At 34.8% G+C, this 23,489-nt stretch overlaps 2 protein-coding genes across 4 annotated transcripts; one reads left to right on the top strand and one right to left on the bottom strand.

Moving 5' to 3' along the window:
* Positions 1–3,111: 3,111 nt before the first annotated feature.
* On the bottom strand, positions 3,112–5,788 carry LOC149423853 (lysozyme-like). 3 transcript variants are annotated; one of them, XM_089632153.1, is made up of 4 exons: positions 5,726–5,788; positions 4,668–4,752; positions 3,918–4,073; positions 3,112–3,336 (listed from the first exon to the last, which is right to left on the bottom strand). In XM_089632153.1, exons 1-4 carry the CDS (start codon positions 5,771–5,773, stop codon positions 3,200–3,202), a joined length of 426 nt encoding a protein of 141 aa, XP_089488279.1. In that variant the 5' UTR covers positions 5,774–5,788; the 3' UTR covers positions 3,112–3,199. The 3 variants fall into 3 exon arrangements, with proteins under 3 accessions (XP_089488279.1, XP_089488280.1, XP_089488281.1); XM_089632154.1 differs by lacking the exon at positions 5,726–5,788 and adding an exon at positions 5,204–5,344; XM_089632155.1 differs by lacking the exon at positions 5,726–5,788 and having other exon boundaries at positions 4,668–5,118.
* Positions 5,789–6,081: 293 nt separating this feature from the next.
* LOC149423852 (lysozyme-like) lies at positions 6,082–23,025 on the top strand. Its single transcript, XM_089631835.1, has 3 exons — positions 6,082–6,309; positions 19,706–19,861; positions 22,668–23,025. Exons 1-3 carry the CDS (start codon positions 6,168–6,170, stop codon positions 22,817–22,819), a joined length of 450 nt encoding a protein of 149 aa, XP_089487961.1. The 5' UTR covers positions 6,082–6,167; the 3' UTR covers positions 22,820–23,025.
* Positions 23,026–23,489: the final 464 nt, after the last annotated feature.

The following is a 23,489-nucleotide window of genomic DNA, read 5'->3' as shown; positions in this document are numbered from 1 at the left end:
TAATATTATTTTATTTTATTTTTATTCTTAAATTAATGTTCAATGTAAATAAATATATTCTTATATTTATTTACATTTACTATCTATCTAATTTAGTAACATCTATTGTAGTCTGTTTTAATTATCTATACTTTTGTTATCAAGCTTTATACATTTTGTTTATTTCTTACTTTGTAAATAAAAACTTTCTTTCTTTTCTTTACCCAATATAATATATTGTAATGGCACTACTCTCTTGAATTGGGTAGTTACGTTAAAAAGAAAACATTTTTATTGTAATTAGTTTTTTGTTGTAATTTAACATATTTATGTTTTTGTATAAAAGAAATATATTTTTAAATAAAAATAAAATATATATATATATATAATACATACGTATTATATTTATAAAAGTATAGAAAAGTTGACGTTTTGTAATCAATTCAAAAAATATATATTTTCGGGCGCTTACGATACAACAAAATAATGTACTACGGAATTGTATATCTATATTTATAATTAAAATTGTGGTAGTATATGTCTATCTTTTATGGATAACCCATAGTACCTAATCATTTTTAACTTTTTTATTTATTTTGTGTTATTTGTAATTCTCATCCAATTAAACATGGTAGTTATGCTGAGCATTTAATGTTTATTACAATGGCCCTTTACAACATTTAATTTGAATCAGTATCTTAGAATAAAGCAATTTAAATCACATGCAACAAAACTGTTTGCCGCAAGCAAAAAAGCCGCCTTGAGTACCTATCTTTGTCGCGATAGCTCTCCGTGTTGGGTTGTTTATGGACAATATTTTTTGGTTTTCAAGGATCAAACACTTTTTTTTTTTGTGAATATTGCGAATATTAGTTCTTTTGTGATTTGTCGTTTATTTTCCTGATCACAGTTTGTATTTAAATTATGTCTCGAAAACGTACTAGTTTGAATATAGATCGTAGTAAAAGGTACGTCTTAATGACGAAAACGTAGAAGAAATGGAAATCCGGCTGTCAAAAAGCAGAGATACTTGTTAGCGAAGATATAGATAATCGCCTGTTGAACATGAGGCTCGCTTTAGTCTTGACTAGGATAAGCATAGATCCCAAAGAATCTTTCATATAAAGAAACAATCGATCACTCACTTATCAAAATAGACACATTAACCGCCGGTCCATGAAGGTTACTAATTGTTCAAATAATTTTAATTCTGCTATGAATTACGATTTTTCAAATGAATACAATAATGATTTAGTAGTTTCAATAAGTACAATGTCTGTTATCAGTGAACATTTTTCTGCTCTGAAATGGATTGATGAATTTGAAGGTATGTGTTGCTTACAGGGAAAAGTAAAATTAGAGGAAATTCTTCCTCCACCCGAACCAGCACACCCTTTTCTGACGGGTCTGAAACGGTTTCTGAAATCTAAACAATTTATTTTAACGCGTTAAGTAAGTTTTTCCTCTTTTGAGAGAACCAAAGATAATAGAATAATATCTTTGAAGAGTATGCAGGTTATTGAGCGGGATTTTATGCCTACTTTTAAAATGCAGGGGCAAGTTTATAATTTAGCAGGAAGCTAGCTTCAAATCTTTTTTTATGTCAGATCCAGAAACATTAGCATCGACGTAGAGTAAAAGTTTCACACAACCAATTGATTCACATAACAACATTCCCATGACAACTCTATGCAGTCTTTCAAAACTGCTATTGAGAGCGTTCCGCCAGGTACACCCGACTTCATGCAAACATAGAACCTATTGAAGAACACAGCAGTCGTTATGATGCCCCATCTACAAGTGAAGTAGCAGTATTGATAGCTGGATAACAATTTGATAAAAGGATATATGTATTGCGCAGCCTTGACGACAATTTGCAAAAAATCTCAGAGTTCCAAAGATCTTATGACAGCTAACAGTATCATTTGGTGCTATGTCGGGGAGAAAACGGATACGCCATTAATATTTCTCAAGTTCACCCGATTAGTGGTGCACCTAAAACGGTTTCATGCACGGACTACTATTGCTATGGTATTATGACAAGTCATAACAATTTTACCCATTAACTTACTTAACGAACCAATACTTGGTCAATCAATATACAAAAACTGAACCAAAGCGATTAACTTTTATCCATAACTACCAAAATAAATTGAGAGCAGTGACATTGAACAATTAGTTATACTACCTTCATTGTTCATGGGTGAGCCTTGATATTAGACTTATGCCAGACCTAACGAAAAATCTGATCTCTTTACTGCAACATGTAACCGAAACTGGACAGAAATCAAGGAAAACATCAACATCAATATAACTCCACAAGACAAATACGATATGGTGAATGGAATATTTCATTTCATTATACAGAAACTCATATACCTCATAAACAAGGCTCATATGAGTAAATAAATAAGAACCTAAAATCAACATAAGAGTCTTATTTTCTACACATGAAAACGGCTTTTTGCAAAGTTGTTGCTCAAAATTACGAATGGGCAGCTACAACAATATAATGCAAGAATTAATCTCGACGGTGAAGACCTTTGCGTTTTCGTTAATGACCTTCAAGAATCGGTTGTCAATGTATATCCCGAAATTAATGACATAAGTTGTAAAACTATACCTTGGTTCAAGGAGAGAGCAATTTTTTCACCTACTAACGAATAAGTAGAGAAGGTAAATAACTTGATTCTCTATAAAGAGACTCCAATTCACTTATGGTGCTAATGTCCTGCCCTGGTGGGAACTAGGTTCAGATACCTGGGGAGACACACAGTTGAACCAGAAGACATAACCACATACCCAATAACAACCCAAGTGAATTTTATTAAAGGGACTGGGTTGTTGTTAGGGAATTGAGAAAAAATGGGAGATAGCACAATGGGCTTATGGCCTAAGTGCTCACGGGAACTATAAACTGTCCCCGCCCTTGGACTCAAAAAATGGCACAAAAAATTAGATCGCTGGAGACCCGAATTTATCGTGACGGCTTTCTGTGATCTCATTTTAGTTTCATTTACCTTAGGATGCAATATTTGTCTTCACCTTCACATTCACTTAGCTTCCCAAAGGTATCCCAAATCCCAGCACTGCTTAAATTTTTTACTTTCGCTTATTCAATGAAAGGATAGGTTGATAATGTTGTATTATTTATTTATTTTATTGAAACGAGTGGTCATTTATGGGTTAAAACAGGGTTGTAATTTTTTTTTAATAAATTTTAAATTCCGCAAGAGCTCAAATCGGGGAGGGCTCCCTGGCACTTGGCAGTCCAGCCGTACCAAGCCTTGAATCCGTGACGGGCGTAGATCAACTTGGCGCAGGTGGAAGCGAGAGTGATGTCGTCTGTAATGAAACCTGGAAAAGAGATTCAAATTTCAGCGCTATTTTTTGTGGTTGACTGTTCACTTTCCAGATTGGTAATTTTAGTATAAGTTCTTAATATAATTATCCATCACATTTACCAACAACCACTTAGGCATCGTAATGTAGAAATACGTTTCGGACCATCCTTACAAAGTTCTGTTAGTCCTAGGCCAACAGATGTTTTTTTTATTCAGATACCAAAATTTCTAACATTCTTCACAACTAAAGCCGTCAACTCATTACCAATTAGGCACGGTATTTGCATGGTATGCCGTTGTTATTATTTAAATGTTTACAGAAGTTCTTTCAGTTTGCTTCAATAGTTATTCGGTTCCCTTGACTTTCTATTCAAGATTCTCAACCAAAGCCATATTTCTTTCTAATAATTTGAATGTAAATTTAACAAAACTTATTACATATTTATTTATTTCTTCACGTTCTCCATAAAACTGTTAAAGATTACAGAGAAGATCAAATGAACAGTGGATTATATTGATCAACAAATTGATGTTTGATTGTCAACAAACAGATTGTTTTTTAAAAGGAAATAAAAATATGCCAACGAGACTTACTTTCGCACCTGGCGTTGCAATCGCCACCGACTGCTCCGGGCTTGCACCAGAAGCCGTCATTGATCTGGTATAGCCCCCAGTCGTAGGACCCGTTGCTGTTTGGTCCTCCCTTAACTGCTGTGTTCCTGGAGCTCTCGGCTTCAATCAGGCATACCCCTGAAAAAAAATAATGTTGTGATTGCTTTCCTTAATGAATGCTTTAAGTATTTATATCGGTAATGTTCCTATAATCCAGAAAATCAATAAAAAATGACCAATTGATCAAGATTCCTCCAGTGAAGATTCAAATTCTATAACAATAAAATATGTTTTCGATCACTTAAGCATCATAGTGTTATATAATTGAAAATTACTTTAAAATAACCGAAATAAGTACAATATTCATTGTACAATCCTGAGGTTTTACAACAAGATTTACAAAAAAATAAACTGGGATGACTCTACTAAAGCCACTATCACATAGGATAAGATTAATTAAACCAGCAAGATGACGAGCTGTTTGTAGGTCTAAACTTGGATGGTTAGATGGAGTGGAGGAAAATATTATTACATTAAGTATAATGAACTGTTAGGAGACACCAGAAGACCGCCAGGGGAGAAAGAGTATCCCGCAGACGATGGGGTTTGTTGCGTCTATGAAGTTTGATTATTAAATATTAATCCATATTTAAATATTGGTATTAGAACAAAATATAAATTATAGACCATATAGATTTAAAGTAAAATTAATGAGATGAAAACAAGACTTACAGTTTCCCAGGGTAGCCTTGGCGAAGTTTTGTCGGATCAGTTCTTTGGCCAAGTCACAGCGAGTGAAGATTTTAGCCGAAGCTGACTGCAAAGCCACGAGGGCGAACAAAACCACAATTACGAACTTCATTGTTGAATAATATTATTATCCTCGAAAAAGAATTAATTATGAATGTTTTGGAAAAGCAATCAGCATATATAGTCGAAATTATCGCGGAATCGCTGAGATTATTTTTTTTAAATTTAGATTATCTGTGATTAAACATCTGTGATTTGATTAGCTATTTTGTTGCCACATTCAACAATATTAAAAAAAGTAGGAATTTTAAAATTATAATAAAAGTATTCAAACATTTCAATTAAAATTGAAATATCAAACACGATTTAACAGTTGAAAAATAGCAATATAATTACGTGGGACCAATTTGAATAAAGCGATCGATAAATAATATTTCTTTATGATACTGACTCCAGTTAAATTGTTTTATGATGAATATACGTTAAATAAGCTAGTTTCGTTATCAATTTGAACTGACCTCAAACGTATATGAAGCCACGATGAATAGTTTTAGAACATGGAACATGGAATAGAAATAATAATAAGCCACGATGAATAGAAATGAAATCGCGATAAGTCTAGTTTAACGAATGCATTATCTTCGTATGTTGATATTATGGATTCTATGTAGGTATGCAATTTCTGAATGCACCTCAATAAGCAGGTTAAATATACAACAAGGTTAAATAAGTATATAGATATATGCAAAGAAAAACACGACGTTGCCGAGAAAAGCAAGCGGGAAATGAAAGCGGTTAGATAAATTTATATACATAAAAATGGAGATAAAGTTAAATAAGGCTAGATTACCGTGAATTATCATAATAGAAATGACTGCTGTATTATTGGACATGCAAAGCGTATAGGATAAATAAGCGTTAGGACAACACATGGCCAGCAAGTGGATGGAATAGGAATTCGGGGAATGCCTCAGAGAGGCATGGCACAAACAGGAATTTTGATCGGCTGAAGTAACTGCTATACTGGCAAGTGCACTTACCACGGTGACGGGTTGCCTCAAATCAAATATAGAAAAGACAAAGGACATACAAATGGAACAGAATGTGGTTACATTATAACAACACATAAATTCAAAAAAATTCTAAGATTCGTAGTTACCAGCTAGGATTTTTAAAGAGCTCCAATTTAATACTGGTTTTCACCAACGATCATTTGGGTACATGTTGTCGTGTATTAAACGATTCAACTCCTAAGTACCAATTCGTTTGTCTGTATGTATGTTGATAAAGCAAAATTCAAATAGTTTGTTTTACGCCAAGAGTAAACAAATATTATGCACCTGGCTGTCTGGACAAGATGAATGCTTAACACACGAATGCTGTTCAAACATGCTGATTAAAAACGTCACATTTATGGCCGAGGTGTTGGGGCAGTAATATGTGTTTTTAAAGTGAGGAACACTGGTTTAGCGCTTAACGGAGATGACCAGATCAGTGTTTGTGGCGATTTCGTTAGTTGTATTTTTGTTTTCTGTGACAAGTGTTTCAGGAAGAGGATTTACGAGATGTGATCTGGCTCATGAGTTGCTTGAACAGGGATTTCCAATGGAGGACCTTAGAGATTGTGAGTATCCAAGTTATATTATGATCCAGTTTTCTTATCCATTGGAAATATGTTTTCAAAGCTGTAATGTTACCTATTTATCAGACTAATATTAATGGGTGTAAAGCACGGAACACAGAAATCAGATTAGGTGACATGAGGGGTGTAACACCATCCAATGGTTGAAACATACGTCTGGTCTAGCACAAAACATTTAACATATTACTTTTTGACACAACTTTTTTTTTTTTTTTTTTTTATGTGACACCTCACAAGAGTGTCCCTGCCTGTGCAGTGCACAGACAGGGGAACTATGTCACCACCCGGTTGGGCGGCGTTGTGATGCGGAGTAAGGTAGGGGCTGTAGGAAGGGATTTGTTAATGCGGGCCTTGAAGAGGCTCGGATTATAGGAGGGAGGAAAAACAGATGCCGGTAGCTCGTTCCACATACGAGCCGACTTACATAAAAACGAGTCGTAAAAACGCCCCGTTCTCATGAAGCCAACGTCAACCGTGAACAGGTGTTCAGTTCGTGTCCGTCGAGTTTCGCGCACGTGCACCGGTGAATCAGGAATCAATGCTGCTAGCTCCTTGGAGCAGGCTCCATTGAAATACCTGTAGAACAGACACAGCATGCCTACATTGCGTCTATGCATTAGAGAAGGCAATCGGTCTGTTAACAACGGATTGTCAATCAGACGGATCGCTCTCCTTTGCCAGACTCAAGCAGGTTTATCAAGTATTTTGGGGCACCAGCCCAAAGGTGGCTCCCAAATTCAATAGTTGGGCGGACTTGAGACTTGTACAGGGTTAGCAGCTGGTCACTTTTGAAGAATCTCCTAGCCCTGTACAAGACGCCCAACTTTTTGGAGGCCTGATTTACTCGGGCTTCTATGGATCCCCAATACTTGAGCTGGTCTGATATAGTAACTCCAAGCATTTCAATGGAGTCTTTATTGGGGAGAGTGCTCCCATCAAATTGCACCAGACAGTCATTGATCTCCCTCTTTGCCGAAATCAGACACGCTTGGGTTTTTGAGACGTTGAAACTGACCAAGTTGGCCTTACCCCAGGCACGAACCATCTCTAGACGGTGGTCAATTTTTCGCTTCAAAACTTCCCGAGCTGTTCGGACATCATAGGTGGAAGGGGGCCTGTCAAAAAGATAACCCTCGTGAACGGTGCTGTCATCAGCGTAGCAGTGAATTGGTGCACATTCAACGAGATCGTTGATGTGCAATAAAAACAGCGTCGGAGACAGCACAGATCCTTGTGGCACCCCCGCATTGATTTGGTGCGGTGAGGAAGAAGAGCCGTCAACCACGGTTTGAATTGTTCTTCCCCTCAGAAAGTCCGCAATCCAACTATGCAGGGTTGGGTGGATCCCATACGATGGTAACTTCCCGATAAGCGCCCGGTGCCAGACTCTGTCAAAGGCTTTGGAGATATCCAATCCAACGGTTTGGGTTTCACCAAAACGTTCCATGTACCGCCCCCAATTATGCGTTACATATTCGAGTAGATCGCCACACGATCGGTTTCGACGAAATCCATATTGCCGATCGCTTAGGATATTGTTATTCTCGAGATATGTGAGCAATTTGTTGTTAACCACCCTTTCTAATACCTTCGAGAATATGGAAGTGATGGCTATGGGGCGGTAGTTAGAAGGGTTGGAACGGTCCCCTTTTTTTGGGATTGGGTGGACGATTGCCTTTTTCCAAAGATCTGGCACCTTTCCACCTTTGAGAGAGAGCCTAAATAATTTCGCGAGCACTGGAGTCATTTCTGCAGAGCACCTCTTGAGGACCAAGGCAGGTATTCCGTCCGGCCCACTGGCTTTGTCGACTTTCAGCTCGTTCAAGACTCGGAGAACCTCTCTGTTCCGGATCTTCGGTTCCTCCATTTGAAAACCGCAGTGCGGAATGGAAGGGGGAGTCTCTCCGTTATCTTGAAGAGTTGAGTTTTCCGCAAAAATTTTGCCTAATAATTCAGCCTTCTCGCGAGCCGAGTTAGCCAGCCAACCATCAGGTTTGGTCAGAGGTGGGAAAGTGGTTCTGCAGAAATTTCTTCCGATCGAGCTAGCGAGTGACCAGAAAGCACGGCTACCAGTGGGGCAGTCAGCCAGCTTTTTCGCAATTCTCTGGTCGTGATCGCTCTTAGCTCTATTTAGAACTCTCTTACAATCCCTTGCCCGTTTTCGGTATTCCGTAAGGTTATTCATGGAGCTAATCTTCCGGAGTGCATTAAAAGCCGAATTTTTGAGTCTGACAGCTTCAGCACAGCGATGGTCAAACCACGGTTTTGTGCCCGCTCCAGAGGATTTGACGGAGAAGGGAATGTAGCAATCCATTGCTGATGTGATTACTTCTCCTACCTCGCGTGCACAAATTGATGGGTCCTCGGAGCTAAAGCATACAGTACTCCAAGGAAAGGCGCGGAAGAAAGACCGCATGCCATCCCATTTTGCTGCCCTGTAGTGCCATACCTTCCTCTTTACATGTTTGTCGGGTTGACGGTTCATGGAGGATGGGACAGAGGTGGTAATCAGGCAGTGGTCAGAGGATCCTAAGGGCGCTGTCACCTCCACTCTGTACCCGAGTGGCTCACTAGTGAGAAACAAATCGAGTAGGTTGGCTCGATGTGATGGGATGTCTGGTATTCTGGTCGGAGATTCTACGAGTTGGCTTAGTCCATGGATAAGAGCAAAGGATTTCGCTGATCTACCGGCAGAGTTTGTTGGGCCCGAAAACTTCAGCCATTGTTCATTATGAACATTGAAGTCCCCCAGGATTACAAACTCGGCCGATGGGTAACGGGGCAAGAGAATATCTACAGTGTCACTCAAGTATTTAAACAACTCAACAGTGTCTGATTCGGCAAGGTTTGGTGAGCGATATAGGCACGCATAAATTCTCATCATACCGGTGAGATCCACACGTACCCATAACACTTCGTGTTTTGCGCTCTCGATTTTTGCGAGACGAGCGCAGCTGATGTCAGCACGGCTGTAAAGGCAGACACCTCCTTTTGGCCTGAAAAGGCTTTCCAGGTGATATCCTGGGCAGTTCAGATAGGAGGTATCTGGGGGCTCGGCAATCTGTGTTTCCGTAAGGAAGAGGAGATGGGGATTTTGTGAGAGAAGGTGGTGGTGGATGGGAGTTAGGTTGGTGTGCAGACCGCGAATGTTAGCGAAATTCACCTTCATCCTCGGTCCACACTGAGGACTCCTACTGTTCGCTGTCGCTGAGTTTATATTAATTTGTTGTTGTGAGTTCATAGTTGTTAAGTTTGTTTTATTTACAATAAATATTACTAAATTATTTTTCATTGACAAAATCTGACGCAGAATATTTAAGGCAATAATTAACAAATAAAAATTGAGAAAAACATTGATTATTTATCCACTCGAACAATTTTTGGTATATTATGGCAAGTTTGCAAAAACGTTTAGGGCGATCGCTTGCCATAACGTGCCAAATTTATAGAACCTAAAATATGGGATGAACGGTGAAATCTAAATGGAATCATTAGCTTTAAAAAATTGTGAGCAGTGTTCATATGTATCTGTATTCATATTTTGAGGGATGATATTAATTAAATAATATGGTAAATGAAAAATGCTAACCTTTTTTGAGCTAATTATAATATTACTTTTGCCTCTCTTTATATCTCTTGTGTCTTTTGCCTCTCTTTGTATCTCTTATGTCTCTTGCCTCTCTTTTTATCTTCTGTGTCTCTTTCCTCACTTTGTATCTCTTGTGTCTCTTGGCTATATTTGTATTATTTGTCATTTCAGATAGTTTTCATATAAGTATATTTATAATTTTCTAATTTTATGTCGATACTATGCGTTTGTAAGTAAGTTTTAAAGCAATAAGTAAGTTTTCGTAATTCTGTTTATTGATAGGAAGGTGACAAAGTTTTCGGACGGAAAAGGGTTATATGTTCATGTTTACGAATACTAACTGAGTTTTTATGACTGATTTCTGATCACATGTGCAAAAACGGGCGGTCCGTTTGATAGATTCCCCAATCTTAACAAACGGACTGCAATCTTTAGAGCACAGGCGTCAGGTAGGTATGCTGTCCTTGTTCTATCGGTATTACAATGGAAGATGGTCTGAGGAACTAGCGTCATTGATCCCTTCGGCACCGGTGCGTAGTCGGGATACACGCCAAACGCAGGCCCAACATTTGTACACGGTTGACATTTGTCACATGAGAACGTGTCGCTTCTACGATTCGTTCTTAAGTTCAACAGCTTGGCTGTGGAAGAACTGCCGGCCTCTGTGTTTCCTCCCTCCTACAACATGGGACTCTTCAAGACCCATGTTCACTCCTTCCTCTCCACAAAAAGACCCTCCACACAGCATCCCCAAAGATGACATAGGCCCTGAGGGAAATTATTTTCTTCAGGGCCTCCTGTGTGGAGTTAATATAAAAAATATTATAATACAAAGATTTTCTGACCGAGTTGACAACCAAGCGTGGTAATACATACGCAAAAAACTTGTGCAGTGCTAATAAAACCAACGAAATGTATCTTGTTAACAATTTTAAACCTGGTACTCAAGTTACAGGAGATAGTTTTGAATTTAAAACTACTAGCATTTTTGAAGTTACTAAAGTTATAAATGAATTAAAAATGTCTTTTTCCTGTGGTATCGATGGCTTAAGTATAATGGTGTATAAACAGCATGTTTATGAGTTAGCTGGTCCTATAACTCATATTGTTAATCTTAGTTTTAAGAATGGCATATTTCCTTCCCACTGTAAAAATTCCAAGATTATACCTCTTTTCAAAGGTGGAGATCACGAAAATGTTAATAATTACAGACCAATATCTTTGCTCAATACTCTCTCAAAAATAATAGAAAGACTGGCTAAGTCAAGATTAGTATCATTTTTAGAAAAATACAAAATACTCTCCGACAGCCAATTTGGTTTCAGAGCGAACAGAAGTACAAGTGATGCTATATTAAAGGTATTGACCAAAGTCATAAACGCACTGGACTATGGCAACAAAGCTATAGCGGTATTTTTAGACTTATCAAAGGCCTTCGATACGGTTTCCCACGAGTTGCTTCTTAAGAAATTATTATCTTTAGGCATTAATAATACAGCTATGGGTTGGTTCAGATCTTACCTTAGTGATAGAACACAGCAAGTAGAAATAAATAAAATGTTAAGCGATACTAAATCTATCTCATTTGGAGTACCACAAGGTAGTGTACTCGGGCCAATATTATTTCTTATTTATATAAACGATTTATGCAGTCTAAAAATTCCAGGTAACATTGTTAGTTTTGCAGATGACACTGCCTTAATATTTGAGGGTAAAAATTGGAGTGAAACTTTTGAAAAATATGATAAAGGTTTAGGAGTAGTTAATAATTATCTGAGTAATAATATTTTAACTTTAAATACACAAAAAACCAAATACATCACTTTTAGCATTTCTTATAAAAGTCAGCCATCTACCTCTCATAATTTGATTATTCACAATTGTGTGCAAACGTGTAACTGCAACCCCTTGGAAAGTGTAGACAGCCTCAAATACCTGGGGGTAAAAATTGATAAATTTTTGAGGTGGAATGATCATGTCGAAATGTTAGTAAATAAAGTTAGGAGACTTATCTATATTTTTAAAGATCTCAGACATGTACTAGACAAAGAAAAATTAAAAACAGTGTATTTTGCTATAATTCAGTGCCTACTTTCATATAATATAGTGTGCTGGGGTTCCTGCCTGAAGACTGTAATAGAACCACTTAATATTGCCCAAAAACTGATTCTCAAAGTTATGTACAAGAAAAAATTTACATATCCTACACAGTTACTTTATAAGGAATGTAATATCATGAATTTAAAACAACTATTTATCCTACAAACGTTATGCAGATTTTTTAACAATATTAGTTCTGCGAAAAGAACGCAACAAATTCGTACTACAAGAATTGGCTCTGGTCTGAACTTTATGGCAATTCACCCTAAATCCTCATTTGGGCAGAGACATTATTTGTACCAGGCTCCACTTTTATTTAATAGCCTTCCAGATCACATTAAATCGTCAAATTCCTTGTGTACATTTAAAAATAATGTTAAATTATTTCTGCCATCCGAGGATTTCCAACATATTCTTTCATCTTTGTCCTTTTAAATTGTGGCATAATATTTTGAATAAGTTTATTTTTTCATCCTTTTCTTTTTTAATGTAAATTTTTTTTCTCTCTTTCCTTCTTCTCTGTTTAAAAAAAAAAATAATAGTTTGTTACATTTTTATTGCAATTAAATATCATGGTCACCCTACATGTTTACAGCATTATATTTTAATGAATAGGCTGATAGGTACCATGTAGGTATCCAATTCGCAGAAACGTCAATGTAACAATATTGTTATCTTAATATTTGAATTATTTTTTTTTAATATTTGTACTATTTTAAATCTCTTATAAACTTTGTACTATTTTTTTAATATTTTGTAAAATTATTAACCTCAACACAGGCTTGTCCTAGTGAGGTTAAAAATTATAACTTTAAAAAAAAGATACAATGTAAAGAAACGATAAATAAATAAATAAATAAAAATAACAGCAACAAGCAACATTTCCGCTTTTTTAATCAACGATATGATTTAGTAGAAATATCACCTTTCTTTGGTCTGTGGTTTAAAACCTCATCCGGTGAAAATACTAGTACACGTACTTTGTAAATTATTCATTTGTGATATTCAGGAGGAAACTAGCTATTCGAAATAGTTTTTAAATTAAACCAGAAATTATTTTTTTAAATTATTTAATGGCTATTAAAATCGCGTCCTGGCAATATTGTTTATGTAATGAAAAAGATGAAATTCTTATGTAACGCTTTTGAACATAGTATTTGTAAACATATTATTCGATAAGTAATCGAAAAAAAAGATAATAAATACACTGGACTTAAGAAGATACAAATGACCATCATAGAACTGATAAAATCTAATCAACATTCTTTCCGTTCAATTAATTAATAGCTAAATATTTTTTAAAAGAACTTAGAACATGGAACAACAAAACTTTATTGGAAATTCCCCTCGGAATGTAGATTTTCAAGCTTCATCGGTTTTACGTGGGCGAAGCGCATGAGAATGCGATTTCAAATCTTATAGTGATTAGTTTTTGGGGTATTATGCCGTTTTGCGCTACCTCCTTCTTTAGCCAAAGTTTCGGACAGCATTGCAGTGTTCATCATCAGGCCAGATGTGTAATCAGATTACACATCTGGCCTGATGATGGACACTGCAATGCTATCCGAAACGATGTCTAAAGAAGGAGGAAAGTGCAACACGGCATAATACCCCAAAAAAAATCACTTCAATACTTTTAACCGTGAAAATCTCAAATCATACCATCGATTTCAAATCGTTTGAATATGAATTTCAAACCAATTTAAATTGCGTTTGTGTGGAATTCACCCACGTAAAACGCAGCAAGGCCAAAAAATTTTCGGTTTCATAAAAAATTCTGCGTTTGATGAATTATATTATATGCATTAAAAGTGCTGCTCATAAACCGTATTAACAACAATTGAATTGATATGTTGATAATGTGAGAAAATGGCTTATACATGATCACGAACGTAATACTAACTTCTGGTCAGTCTGTGAGTAACTATTTATCAACTAAATAAACAATAAAAAAAAAAGAAAATAATGTTTAAGAACATAAATTACTCACTTATTGGTATTTTACATTGGGCAGGTTGAAACCCTTACTTTTTTCTACATATCGCTTATAAACATTGGTTGCAAAAACCAATTTAATAACAATGATTTACAACTGGATAAAATTAAAAAAGTAATCATAATAATAATGAACTAAAGTTATCGGAAGTAATATATTGACATAAAAAAAATTGTTTACAACATAGGATTTGTTATTTTTAAAATGTCGATATCATTGGCATATAATAATATTTATTTTCTTAACTAAGTAGGCGAGAACCCTTTTGTTACATAATTTGTTTGTGAATGGTGACATTGAAATAGGTGTGTCGAGTAGGTAATCTTAAAATGACTAGACTCAGAAGATCGCAACAGTCGAAATTTACAAATTTAAAGAGAAGGATAATTCAATTATCCTACTCGGATCCTCAAGTATTTTGAATGTGTTTAATAAAAAAAAGTGTAGATAGTTTTTTCTAAGGGTAAATTTGACTTACTGAAAATTTAAATTCTGAATCGTAAATATGTTCGCCGGATTCTTTCGATGTGTGATTTATAATGTGATTATTATTGTGAGGTGACCAAATTACGGAATCATACTCTAATCTGATACGAAGTAATGTTATAATAATACACCACAATCATAGATCTTTCATTATTATTAATAACAATAAAATAATATCTTTTTACCAGCTGGTACTCGTAATGAACACCAATATTACGTATTATCTGGTAGATAGGTATGTTTATAAGATGTTTGCAAAGATTAAACATGAACATACGAGTATGCAGGTGAAAAACACAGGTGTTTCAAATTTTATCTGAGATGTGTTTTTAAGTAATGGATTCTCATTAGATATACCTACCTACTCATGGATGGATATTCTGTTGAGAGCGTTTTTAATTTTCATAGCAAATCGCTATAGAAATGTTTCTTCAAATGTTATAGAATCAATCGTGGTTTAATGTGAATAGAGTTAATATATATTAAAGGAAAAAATATATGTTTAGAAGCAAATGTTATAGGGAAAGCACAAAAGATAACAAATTATTATAAGCAATAATAATTAAATGAAGATATAATATATGTCGACGCCACATAGTGAGAAATTAAGTATTTAACAATACCTTTCCTAAAAACATAAAGTTGGTTGTTTTCTGAAAAAAAAGCAATAATTGACGAAAGAAATACTAGTATTTATTAATTATTTGACGGTGTAAAATAAACCGAAGTAGCGCAGTGGTTCCGTGCAATCAGAAGGTGTGGGTTCAATTCCTATCGGCGGCATTTATTTTTTCCCTTAAGATTTTTTCAATTTATATTTGTGTTTCTGGCTAATAATTATTGCTAATAATAATGAATACAATATTTTAATTTGTAAAAAAAATGTATTTAGCTGTTAATGTTAGCCAAACACAAAGTACGAACAAAACTTCAGAAAAACACTTTTATTTGCAACAAGATTCCAAGGAGGTTTGCTCGAGGCTCACATTGTAATTAATTTCGTATTTATAATATATTTTTATCAGACGGATATCTACGGGGAAGTAAGTTATTAATATTTAAGATTAATAAAAACAGTACCTTATTATCCATTTATTTTACGTAAAACGGTTCAAAAAATTAGCAAAACATTTTTCAGAAATAAAATTTGCTGTAAAAACCAGATTTTATTGAAGTGAAACTTCTTTACGCGCGTTATGCATTTTCGAAGACCGGAGTAAAACCGACTAATGACCGTCACGAAAAACTGTGATCATTTCGCTATAGGAGCCTAGCTAATATTATATACCTAGTTTAGGTCACTCTCCAAACTCAGCTTCGCGGTCTAGAGGCAGAGCGCCTGACTCTCGTCGTGAAGAACCGAGGTTCGATCCCCGCTTTAACCATTTTTTTTTCTTCTTTTTGTGATTTTTTTAATACGAGGAAAAGTAATAAAATGCTCTCGTGCTGCGACTTTTAGATATTTTGACTTTATGATATTTTGTATATATATAGCTTACAAATCGAGCCGGTAGAGTCGCTCGGTATTTTTATTAATTATTTTTATTTTGAATCATTAAAATTACTAATCAAGGCCGATAACGCGACTAATTACCCTCGCTGACGTGCGTGACAAGTTTTTTAAGTAAAAAACACAGCCGTAAGTGAGTTTTTCAAAATTAAGAAATGTTTTTCAAATTCAGACTCCATACGGAAATGAGACTGTTAAAACACGATAAATCTTTTCCAAAACGGACAAATATACGGAAATATTTAGAAAAACGACTGATATGACTTCACACTGCCGATATATCTTCAATTTGACCCTATATAAAGCGTTAACGAGACGTTATGTGATATTATTCATTTGCCGTGTTTGCGCGGGACAAGTCAATTGAGGAGTACACGTTGTTTACGCGGTACTCGTCGCGCGAGATACCTCTCCTCGCGGTCTAGAGGCAGAGCGTTCGACACTCGTTATGCAGGACCCTTGTTCGAATCCCATATTTTTATAACTTTTAATTTTTTTTTTAACACATGCTAAAAATATAAATATTAAAATAAAAATATAAATATAAAAATATAAATATAAAAATATAAATATAAAATTATAAATATGTCAATATTAGGAATCTAGTTAAACGTTCATTTGTTAACAACACGCCTATAAATAAATTTATGCTTTTTAAAACTATAATGTATATAGCATTCTGAAAAATAATAATATGAAATGAAAGGAGAGAGAGAAGAATACTAAAAGTTTCACTTCCGTCGTGCGTAGGCTTGCCACACACTGTAATTTTTTTTTCTAGACGATTATAAGGTTACTTCTCTTTTGTTTGAGTTTGAGATTTTAGTAATAATACGTTTATGAGAATTAATTTAAATACTTCGTTAAGATTCCGACTGTATTTAAGAGTCCTATGTCTTCCTGCAATCAAGTCATTTCCCCAGAGTAGCAGGCAGAAATAATATAACGTCACGAAACTCTGTCATTGTAACTCTCCTAGCTTGATACATGAACCTAATCTAACGTATTTTTTGTTATTCAGACCACTGATATGATTAAACTTAGATACTTGTTTAAATTAATTATGCCATGTCTTCCAAGGATGTTCCCGACTAAAAAAAGTGATATCATTCCAATGTCCTGACAAAATATTAGTTAATCAAAGTATATCGAGAACACAATATGTTTTTTTCCTAATGAATATCATTTTCCGCCATCCTCATAAAGCATTCGCTTTCAACAACTGATAGTTTGTTAGGAACTGTTAGCAATTCATTTGTTTCAATTGTAAACGAAAAATTTGACCAGTTTTTTTTTTAAATTAACAGTATTTTATATCAGTTATTATGATAGCCCCAGTGGTCGAGGGGTGAGGCTCTCGACTAGCAAGCTGGAGGTCGCAGCTTCAAGCACCGATGTGCGCAAGTAAATTTCATAGATTAATTTGTGTTATTTCATATTTCTCATTTCAAATAATGCATAGTATATTTGCTGGCACGTTCCAGAGTGGAATATACTATCAGTGACGCCCTGGTGTAAGACCACCATTCAGAAATGATACGTGGCTTGAAATGGCTTTGGCCGTGTTTGGTGACCAAATCTGAATAGCCAGGTACTTCCCGACCCTCCTCTTCCCCATAAACTTTCCCTTCCCACTACCTTCAGCCTCGCAAAATACCGCGATTAGGGATGCCATAGTCTCACTGGCAACAGACGGTTAGGAGCAGTTGAGCAGCAGGGAATCTTGCGTGGTTACACATTTAAAAAAAACGTATTTTTTTGAATCACGCTAATTTTTGTATTCAGAATTGAAGTATTGCTTGAAATGGCTTTTGCCGTGTTTGGTGACCAGATTTAAATATCCAGGTACTTCCCCACCTTCCTTTTTCCTATCTTCTTCCCCTCTCCAGTTGGGGAGTATAGTCTCACTGGCTCCAGGGAACAGTCGTGACACTTGTGCGGTTTCAGATTAAAAAATTAAATTTTCAACGTCCATCTTCTTTCCAGCCATTATATAATCTCTTAACCTATATTTTTGAATCCATCTGGTCTACATATCAAAAATAAGCGCCCCTTTCGAAATATTATGTTTAAATTGTCTGAACTCCTCTGAAATGATAACAACCATCCGGGGATTTCTCTGACTCCAACGTTAATATTTTCCATAATATATTCTATTCTATTAACACTACTCTGTGTCGTCTCTGTAATCTGCTCTGTGTCCAAAATCTTTTCGTCCCTTTGAAATTTTGCTAAACATATTGGTCGACAATTTTCTGAACTCCTCGTTTATTATTCGGCAAAACCTACATAGTTTTACCTCGAGAATAATATTTCTGCTGAATTGAGCATAATTTTATCTTTTTTCTGTATCTATACCAAACGTCTACATATTTTTTTTTAATAAATTTTTCATAATCCTGACGAAGAAGTCATTGGCTTTGAAACATGTAGATCATTATTGATTAAAAGCGGTGTATACAAAGTATTTCATTTTCATATAAAATATTAGTCATTCAGAATACATCAAGAACACGTGTTATTATCCTAATAAATATCATGACGGAAAGCGAAAATATCAGTACGTCAATATCAATATGTGTATAAATACGTGTTCCAGCGTCCTCATAAAACATTCGCTTTTAACTGATACTTAAGTAGGAACTCTGTCAATTCATTCGTTAAAGGCCTGCAGTCCCGTTTTCAACAGGACAATGATTAGTTTCTCAGGATTTTGATTAAATTAATAGTATTTTATATTAAGATTTCTCCGTGTAGAATGTTAGCAAAATGTCTGCTCAGAAGATTTTCAATTCTTAGCACAAACTGCCTCTAGTTTTATAATTTGTTTTTAGTTTTAATATTCTTGTTTTATCCCGTCTTGCTGTTATTGTTATTCTATGTTTTGTCATCACTTTGTATAAACTGTATATTTAGTGTTATAATATTAGTTCTGTATTGGGTAAGGCACACTGTAGGAATAATTTTAAGAACATGACCACTTATACATAAATTACCGTTTTTAAGTTTGTTATAGTAAAACGCACTTGAAGTGAAATGACACTAAACTGCGCTATATAAATGCTACTTTTTTACCGACTTTATGACCGGGTTAAATCTTCCCCACAGTAAAAACTAAACCCTTCCACACACTTTTCCACAAATGATCATCAAGTCAATCCACATTATGCAAGTATAATAAATACAAAACAATACAAGAACAAGACGTCAACTCACCGGAGATCAAATGGGAAAATAATTCACCGACTCTAGATATTTTCATATCATAGAGTTCGGCTCGATAGAACTCCTAACTGGACCTATAAATCCTACTGATCCCTCAGTATAAATATTTAAAAAATCTATCGTAATCCTACTTGTATTTAAAATGACTGATTTTTGAATTTTTATATATAAATTCTTTGACATATCTAATTTGCCTAAATTTTGAATGAGAGAGCTAGGTATAATGCCAGTAGCCGAAATAACCAATGGTAATATTTTTAAAGTCTGAGAATGCCAAATTCTTTTAATCTCATTTCCTAAATCTGTGTATTTTCTTATTTTTACAGAAACAGATTTTTGAATATTACAGAAATAATAATAATTATCAATCCTGTTAATTCTAATATTTTATTAGCAACTGCTGAATCAAGTTTAGGTACCCGATAAATAATCTAATTTTCCATTGATTGAAAACAAAATATTTGAATTTCAGGGATTTGCATGATAGAAGTTGAGAGCGAGAGACTGACCACCAGAAAGGAGGGTCCAAAGAAGAACGGTTCGTTTAACTGGGGACTGTTCCAGATAAACGACATGGATTGGTGCAGGAAGAGCGTGCCCGGGGGAGATTGCAAAATGAAATGTAGTGGTAAGTGGATCTAATGTTTTCAAAGTGCGATATCTTCAAATCATAAGTTTTTACAAGCGTTTGGGAACGTCGATCATGATCTTTAAAACCTGCTCACTCCTTGGAAAAATGTAGGAAATCTTTGTATAATGAACAAATAGTAAAGGCCAAATAGAATCCAATAATATAGACCTAAAACTGAGAATACTCCTCATCAAGACCTATGTATGGAGTATCTTGATGTACGGCTGCGAAACATGGTGCCTATCCGAAAGAGATAAACGGAGACTAGAGGCTTTTGAGATGTGGTCCTATAGAAGATTGTTAGGAATTTCCTGGAGAGACCATGTTACAAATGAGGAGGTTCTCCAAAGAATCGAAGGAGGAAGGCACCTGCTCAGGACCTTGTCCAAAAGGCGTGCAAGATGGATCGGCCATGTTATACGACAAGAAGGCCTCATGCATGTCATACTAGAGGGTATGACCGAGGGGACCAACTCTAGGGGACGCCCACGCCGAGAGTACCTGGAGGACCTGCTGGTGGATGTGCGCTGCTCATCATATGCAGAAGTCAAAAGAGCCGCACAAGACAGGGAAGAATGGAAGAGGAGATTAGATAAAATTGCTGCAAACCAATCCCAGGATTGAAACCAGAGAGAGAGTAAAAGCCATAATAACAAACGTGTTTTAAATGTTATATAAATTATAAACAACCATTAATGTAGAATAAATGGTAAGGATAATAATAACTGAGTTGAACACAAACTCATTAATAGACCTGAAATTAATTTAAATTACAGTAGTGTTTTTTCAGTATTTTTTAAGTATTTTCACAATTTATTAATTTAAAATACATAACATATAAATCATTTTAATTTATAATATTGTGAAAATATAAAAAGAAATAGTGAAATATATGTGTTTTAGTATTTCTATACTAATAAGAAGATTTAGCTCTTGAGCTTGAGTGGGATAATAACTATTTGTTTTATATAATAACAATGATACAAATCTTTTCTAAAATAAAATAAAATAAGTTTAGCAAATTAAATTAAATATACAACCATTGTAAAATATATGACAGAGGGACATGGAAAAAAATGTATATTAATTACGGAGTGGTAAACTCATATATTTCAGAAAAGTGTCTATGAAGGATTCGTTTAATCTCTAATATAGAATCTCTAAATACGTCGACAACATTCCCAAATATATTACCAAGATTATGCAGTCGATTTATAGGTATGTGATCTCTATAAAACAAAAATTGTATTTCAATAATGACACAATTTCACGGGTCGAGGTTTGTCTAGGTTTCGAAAACGGATACGGATACATCTGCCTACCTACTGCTGGTTGAGAGAGGCCTTTTGACCTCTCCAGCAGGACTCTCCTGACCCATCACCTTGGAGGGATGGAATCATTTGTTCGTCACTATTACCCACCCCTCATACCCTTTTCCTTCCCAGAAATTTCTCTCCCTCCTTTCAATCTAGCTCAAAAAGATCTTTCACACAGCATCTCCAAGGATGGCGTAGACCCTCAGGAAAATTATTTTCCCCTTGGACTCCTCAAAAACTGGTCATCCGGCTTTGGGACAGTCGTGCTTTCACCAGGATACCTAGTTATCTGAACAATACATTAATAACAAAATAATCAATTAATAAATTTATTCACATTCGTAGGTTCTTTTAATTAGATTTTATCAGTGTGTATATCGGGGTGTCCCGAATGTAAAATAAGGCCTTAGTAACACAAACAGCATATAAGTAGGCAAATTTCCATAGAATATGATTTTTCTCAAAAAAATGCAAAGGCCTTTAGCTAAGTAGTGTTTTCTAAATGTCTTGATGGCGTTATGACCAGCTAGATATTATTTACCCAGTCAAAAACTCCTGTGGTCCTACTAAAAAAAACACATCACTACCCGTAAACCGTGTTTTCGTTACGTATTGTACTAAACATGATTTGAATTATTACTAATAAATGTCAGGCTGTGGAAGATCTGGCAACATAGATTTTTGGCAGACTGGTGCATGCGTCCGATTTGCCATGCGTGTATTTTAAAACAGGTTTTTCGTAATAATTTCTATTCGAATCCCCAATTCACTATTAAATTACTCTAATTGAATATATATTCACTAATATTTGAGTTATTTTTTGTCAATTTTAATCCATTAATCATAACATGTTGTGGAGTTTCAGGTTATCCTAAAAAGCGAAGTAATTTAACATTTTATTTTTTGTCTTAATAAATCATTGTTAATATAAATTTCTTATGCATGTATACGTTAACACAATTAAACAAAATCAACATTTAAATTTTGAAAAGTGGATCCAAAATGTAAGATTTTTTTGTTACTTTCTGGGAATTATTTTTTTTTTATTCGTATGAAATTTTATGATCAAAAATGTTTGTGTTAACCTTTTCTTTTTATTTTTTTCATGTTTTAACTTTAAATATTGTATTTCAATATCAAAGAATATTTCAAATACAAAAATCTTGGTTATTTTATTTAGTATTAAAATTTTTTTTTTTAAAGTAAATGAAAAAATATATAGAACATTTAAAAATCCGAAATTAATTGAGAAATTACAATAATTTCAAGTTCATAGAACAGATGAACAACCTTATTTAACTTGATCAGCAAAGTATACATTTTATGTATCTGTCTATAAACTATTTTATATCAGTGTATAGTTTACGTTTCAATTAGTAAGATTTTCACATACACAGTGGTTTATCAGTTGGTAAAATTTTTTCACCACGTTTTTTAGAACGGCTGTATATTTTAAAATTACTAATTCGGTTGAATTTTCATTTCAGATTTTTTGGAAGATGACATAACGAAAGCAGCCACCTGCGCATTGACCATTCACCACTATTTTGGCTTCACATTGTGGGATAAATACCAAGAAAAATGCCAATATTTCTTACCTGAACTACACAACTGTGGATCTAAGTTCAGTGGGCTATAAAAATTACGTGCAATACGACCAAGACCGGGTGTTCCTCAACATAAGCGACTGATTTGAGAAATTGATTGCAGAATCGATCAATAATTTTACAAGTTATTACCAGAGTAGGTTCTATAGGTAGGTACTATTCTTTCACTGAACAATATTTAAATGTGAAGTCTTATATCATTTGTATTACCAGGATATTAAACAATATTTTTATTTAATTTGTTTTATTATTTTCCCAATAGATTAACCGAATTTTTTTATCCACTTTAACTGTTACCGGCACAAAGCACTCTTTTCAGGGTGAAATGCCTAAAACCAAAAAAAAAAACTATATTTTTTTCTATTAATCAGGGAAAATTTTAAAATGGAAAACGTCTTTCATTTAAAAATGGTGTGAAGTGAGTTTTTTTAATGGGATTACAGGTAAACACCATACAATAATACCCCCGAGGGAAGCCATCAAGATAATTACACACTCAGTTTTTTTGCATTACCCTAAATAGATTCCCTCGGGCTGTCATCTTAGGGGATGGGGTGTTGAGGGTTTGTTTAAGGAAAGGTTGAAGAGAATGTTCTGGAAAGGAAAAGGTATAAGGGGTGGGTGGGAATACGGGGGTTATTATGTCTATGAATGACGGACGTATGCATCCATTCTTTCAACAGCGGTGCAAGGCAATGAGTC

This window comes from Hesperophylax consimilis, chromosome 5, assembly GCF_061612785.1.
Source record: "Hesperophylax consimilis isolate HC1 chromosome 5, BYU_Hcon_1.0, whole genome shotgun sequence".
Taxonomy (NCBI): domain Eukaryota; kingdom Metazoa; phylum Arthropoda; class Insecta; order Trichoptera; family Limnephilidae; genus Hesperophylax; species Hesperophylax consimilis.
The sequence above is the reverse complement of the archived record's forward strand: the minus strand, read 5'-3'. Positions and strand labels throughout refer to the sequence as shown.